Genomic DNA, 6,000 nt, shown 5'->3' with positions numbered 1-6,000 from the left:
GAGAGTTCTTGATCATCTGTTTTACTTCTCTACTTCCCAAATCTCCCACCCTCTCATTTCTTGTACGTTCTTGGTTTTCTTGCGTTCTAGTTCTATCCAGGTGGCTCGGCTGTTATGTTTTATTTCCCTGCTCCATATGTTTTCCCAAAAATCCTCAATCGGCTTCTTCTCGGGTGGTCCGTTCCCTTGTTTCCCGTCTTCTCCGAGATTCCTATAGAAGCCTCTTTGGTCCTCATCGAAGATTCGGTTGTTTATTTTCCTCTGGGAGCTGTCTTTGAATCGGCGTAGTCTCTTGCTGAGTGCAAGGAGGTTCTGCTTCAATGTGTCCAGGTACTCTCCTATTCTCTGATTTTTTGTCATGTTTGCTGTTGACGCTGTCTCTCTTGAGGATGCTCTTCAATTTTCCAATTAATTTCTTACTCCTATTGCCACGTTGGTACTGGGTCAATTGGCCTATCTTGACTCTTAATTCTTCTACCTTCTGCTGAAGTCTTCTTTCCCAAGCTGGGGGGTTCCTTCTGTTTTCGGTTCTTCTACTGCTGGTCTCTCGCTTCTCTTCCATTAATCCTCGTGGCTGCTCCTGTAGCACAATACACGGCTGTGTGGATGGACTCCAGTGTTGCACCATTGCTGTCGAGGTAATGCGGTATTATGTGCCGATTCGGTATCACGTAAATCTTTGTGGTGGTCCATTCCTTCGAATTCTGTTAGTGCCTTCTTCCACTTGTCCTCTATTCTGTATATCATGACCTCGTCTGTTTACACTTCAGCTGCTGCAGGTTGTATTTCCTCTTGCTCTTCTTCCTTTGGTTCGCCCGTGGTATGTTCTTCCTCATCTGGTTCCATATTCTTTATCCTTTGTAGTTGATCGCTCACGTCTTGCTTGATTTTTTCCAAGATTGCAGGGGCTATTAGGTTCTTCCTGACGATGGTCCTTCTCTGGTCCGCTATTCGCTCTTTCGTGACCTGAATATCCGGGAATCGTTCCAGCCACTTGGTATGTAATCTCGCCCTGTAGGTTGTCATATCGGTCTCCAGCTTCGTTATTTCGTAGTATGCTTCCATGATGTATGTATTCATTTCGATGCTCCACTTCATGCGTTAACATTTTCTCCCTTCTTAGGTGGTCACTAGCGCAGGAAGCACTTCCAGTTGGTGGGGCTGTTTGGTCTTGCCCTTTTCTTGTGGTGACCATACGGGGGACAGCGCCACTCGCTCCACTGTCTTCCTCAGGAGACCGTCTCCGATTTTTCGAATCGACCCCTATGTGTAAGGCCTGAACGCGATGGCTTCATGCTGTTCCACACTCGATTCAGTATGATTAATATTTCTCTGCAACATCATCCATTATTGGAGGTAGACTTGTTTAGCTTTGGCTTATGTCCAGTGGTAGTTCTTGCGAGTGACGCCAGATGGCGCAACAATCTGCCTTAACCGCCACCCCGACCTTGGGGTAGTTAGGTCCATTGGAGTGACTTTCACGATGTTTATTTATTTTATTAATTTTTATTATTATTATTCTAATTTATTACTATTATTATTATCCCAGCGTGATGGAGCCGCTTTCGCTTCCGCCAAGGCGGTACTCGAACCCGGGTCTATCAGGCGTAGTCCAGTGTAGTAATCACTGGGCCATGGGGCCGTTTTTTTATTATTATTATTATTATTATTCTCTTGATAAATAAAATTGTATTGTATTATATTGTATTGATAAAATAAATGAATTGATAAAAATTGTATTATTATTATTATTATTATATATCAATTATTATTATTATTGTATAAATATAAATACAATACAATACAAATAAAATTGTATTGTATATAAATTATTATTATTATTATACAAATAGGTCGTAACCACTGGGCCATCTCGCCCCTTTTTTATTATTATTATTATTATTTGGAAAGAACCTGACAAAAATGGCAAAAGATTACAGTAGGATGTAATAAATTTACAAAATTGGTTGCATGACAATAAATTAGCACTCAGCTTGGAAAAAACAAAATTTTTGGTAATTAGACCTCCTCATCAAACCCTGGAAATTCATCCCTCTATTAAATTACATGAACATAAATGCCTACATGTTCAGGATTTCCAGAATTGCAAATGTCTAACAGTGGAAGAAGTTTCAAATCACTGTTACCTTGGGTTATGGATTGACTATAGTTTAAGTTGGGCAATGCATATAACAAACTTAAAAAAATGAGATTTTACGTTTACTTTTTTTATTACATTAAAAATAAGTTAAATCTAAGAACAAAAGTTACCTTATATTATGCATTAGTGGATTCCCAACTCAATTATTTAGTAAATGTGTGGGCACGAGCAAACAACTTACTTAACAGGATTCTGAAACTTTTAATGGGAACAAACTTTTGGAATGATCTTAATAAGAGAAGGCAATTTTTGTTGAAATATAAAATATTTTATCCAATTCAAAAACTGAAATTAAATTTATTCTTGAAGAATCTTAACACTATTTATGAAGAGGCGAATCTTCAAAGGAATGTATCATATAACTTTAGGAATCCAAAAGCAATTGTTTTGCTTCACCCTAGGGTACTAAATAGATTTGGAGGTAGGCACACAATGAACATAATAAATAACTTGTTGGCTAGTGTTGATTTCAGGCTCAGGAGAAGTTATTCATCTCCAAATTAAAATTCCTAATAAGAAGATTTTTGATACTCAATGATACAGTAGATTATACCTGATATGCAGATCAATTACTTTCTCTGTTTGCAGTGTGGTATGTACTTTGTGTAATGACTTCATTGTCTTTTCTGTTAGTTAACAAATATCTGTATGGAAAAACTGTTGTAAATGATGAATTGCAACTTGTTAAGAAATTCACTTTTCTTAACAAGTTCTTTTATTGTAAACAAATTCTCTTGATAAAATAAAATTGTATTGTATTATTATTATTATTATTGATAAAATAAATGAATTGATAAAAATTGTTTTATTATTATTATTATTATTGTATTGTATTGTATTGCATTATTATTATTATTATATAAAATAATTTATCCAGTTCAAAAACTGAAGTTAAATTTAATCTTGAAAAATCTTAACACTATTTTTGAAGAGTTGAATCTGCAAAGAAATGTCTCACATAATTTAAGGAACCCAAAAGCAATTGTTTTGCCTCACCCTAGGGTACTAAATAGATTTGGAGATAGGCATACAATGAATATAATAAACAACTTCTTGGCTAGTGTAGATTTGAGGCTCAGGAGAAGTTATTCTAGCTCCAAATTAAAATTCTTAATAAGAAAATTTTTGATACTCAATGATACAGTAGATTAGAATTGCTATGCAGATACGTTGCTATCTCTGCTTGCAGTGCGGAATGTACTATGTCTTGTGATTTCATTATCTTTTTTGTTAGATAACAAATTTGTATGCAAAAACTGTTGTAAATGAAGAATTACAACTTTTTTGTCAAGAAATTTACTTTTCTTAACAAGTTCATTTATTGTAAACAAATTTTCTTGACAAAAAATAAATTGTATTGTATTGTATTATTATTATTATTATTATTATTAGCTACATGGTAAAAGGAAGCCAGAGGCTTCTGCTGCACCAACCAAAAAAAAAAAAAAAAAAATTCCCGAGTTATCCTGAGAGAGAGAGAGAGAGTCAAAAGTAGAAGGGAATCTCGAAGAAGAGAAGAATGATGATATCCAGTCCAGGACCCTGGGTGTGCCAAACTCATACTCACCAGATGTGAGCCTTGGGAGATACAAGAGTTGTGAGTGCTGTGGTGCGTACATGGGCGCGTGACTGAGCATTTACATACTAGATTGGCGTTCACTGTTGGTACACGGATCTGTGTGGATTTGCTGCCAGCGTTTGTCGAGCTCCAAGACAGTTTATTCTAAGATAGGGCGTAGTCTCGTGCCCTTGCAGCTATTCAAGATTCTTGAATTGCATGATGTGTTTAACGATTCTAGCCAAAGGCGGTGGGGGAAGTGCCGGGATTTGTCGATCACTTCGTAATCGCGTTTAGGGTTAAGGTCATGGTGGATCGATTAGAAATTTTCCGCGATTGCGGAGTGGTCAGTGTCACCAAGGCGAATCGATCTGTCATGCTCTGCAAGGCGGTCTTGAAGGCGTGTCGAGCTCTCCCATATATAGCAACTGCCACACTCTTTGCAAGGTATGCGGTATACTAATCCGCTACGCAAAAGAGGGGCGATTGGAGTTTTCACATTAGAAATCAGAGAAAGTAAGCTGCTACCAGGTAGTTGAACGCATTTTATGCGGTATTCCCGGAGGATTTTCGAAATCCGGTCCGACGTGTCCGGATAGTAGGGAACATAGGCGATAGGCATATTGTCACGAAGCTGGACAAACGCTAGCAGCAAACCCACTCACGTCAGTGTACCAACAATGAACACCAATCTAGTACTGTATATAAATGCTCAATCACGCTGCCATGTACGTACCAGAGCACGCACAAATCTTGTATCTGTTAAATTTTTATCTCTAACCTCCATTTTCTGTTAGAATCTGTATATATTATAATGCTGAAGAAAGGGTCCGTTTACCCTGAAAGCTCCATTTTTAGTCATTAAAATTTGTCACTGGATGTATACCGTATTGTTATTTTCTTTTAATTCGGACAGTGACTTGGTATTATAGTGGCACTCTTGCTGTTGATAATTTAACCATCCTCGTATGAACGTATGAAGAGAGAGGAGGTCTTCACAGAAATAGTGAGGGTATCATTTGCTCTTTGACTCAGAGTTTAATTGAAAGAAACGAAAATAACTGCAGTATCCAAATCTAATAACTTAAAATTAAGCACAGAAAGTGGTCACAAATTCCATCGGAAAAAAAAAAATTGTCATGGGTTCTACCAACCACAGAAGAAATAACTAATCTGTGCTATCACCTTCTTCGTTTTTGGGAACAGTAAATTATATTTGAGCGGCTCACAACATTTATGTTTACTTTGGCTGGCGGTGACAGCGCCGGCAGAATTGCCATTGCTTGATTTTACCGTTGGGTGGTACATCAATATTATGGCGTCTGAGAGGAAGATAACTGAGGGTAATGAGTGCATTCGTCAGGCTGAAAAATGGTAAATCATTATTTTTGTTTCTGTATTTTACAAAATGCCGCATTCAGAGAAGTTCTGTACTTCTAAATTTTAGGTTGCCAATTAGGTACGTCTTATGTTTGGTTTACCGATTTAATTTTCGCTATTTTTTACTGGCTGTAGCATTCTGTATTGACATCGTGCAATAAATTGATGATAATTGCTGTTTTTTAGTCTTATTTATTATTTTTGTTTTGTTTTATTGATTGCAGACGGTAATGCAGCAGTATTTGCTTGATTTCAGAGTCCACGGTATTATATTCAATCAAAGTGCGTGTTACAAATGGAAAGTTTGTTTATTGCGTATTTTGTAAATTAATATATTTAACCGTGTATGTTAACATGCCAGTGATGTTGTGAGGTGGAATTTATATTTCCCCCCAAAAATGTATTTCACATAAAATTTCTGATCCTGTTTATCGCTCTGCGATATCTTTTAAGAAGATTTCGAATGATGGGTCTGTTATTGTATGGTCTGTAGCAATGGTCAAGATGCCCACTGGATATATCTCCACACTTCTGGATAAAAAAAAAAGTAAAGTGCAGCCATTACGAGAAATCCTTGGCAAAAGATGCTAAGAAAAACAGCAAGGATTTCTTTACTTATATAAACTCTAAAAGGAAGGGATGAATCTGATTGGTCCACTTGACATCGATGGTTCGAGTGTTGATGATCCTGCTCAGATAGCATACAAACTGAATGAGTATTTGCATCTACGTTCACACATGAGGAATTAATGGCAGTGTGCTATTGCAACAGGATCTAGATAATTTGGGCAAATGGGCTAAGAAGTGGCAACTGAAGTTTAACCTTGACAAATGCAAAGTACTGCATATGGGTTGAAGTAACCCCAGAGAAACGTACCAACTGTGTGGTACTACACTTAAG

The 6,000-nt window shown here is 37.0% G+C and overlaps 1 protein-coding gene across 1 annotated transcript in view; it reads left to right on the top strand.

The window, feature by feature from the left end:
- Nucleotides 1–5,000: 5,000 nt before the first annotated feature.
- The window catches only part of LOC150079096 (gamma-soluble NSF attachment protein-like), a 36,434-nt gene continuing 35,434 nt past the window's right edge, over nt 5,001–6,000 (top strand). The window contains exon 1 of the mRNA XM_090382949.1: nt 5,001–5,093. Within this exon, the coding sequence (XP_090239075.1) occupies nt 5,035–5,093 (59 nt within the window). The 5' untranslated portion in view covers nt 5,001–5,034. The remainder of the gene's footprint in view (nt 5,094–6,000) is intronic.

The sequence above is a fragment of the Mastigoproctus giganteus genome, chromosome 10 (genome assembly GCF_048544385.1).
Source record: "Mastigoproctus giganteus isolate SK-2022 chromosome 10, ASM4854438v1, whole genome shotgun sequence".
Classification (NCBI taxonomy): Eukaryota; Metazoa; Arthropoda; class Arachnida; order Uropygi; family Thelyphonidae; genus Mastigoproctus; species Mastigoproctus giganteus.
Note: the sequence above shows the minus strand (reverse complement) of the source record. Positions and strands in the feature narration are given on the sequence as shown.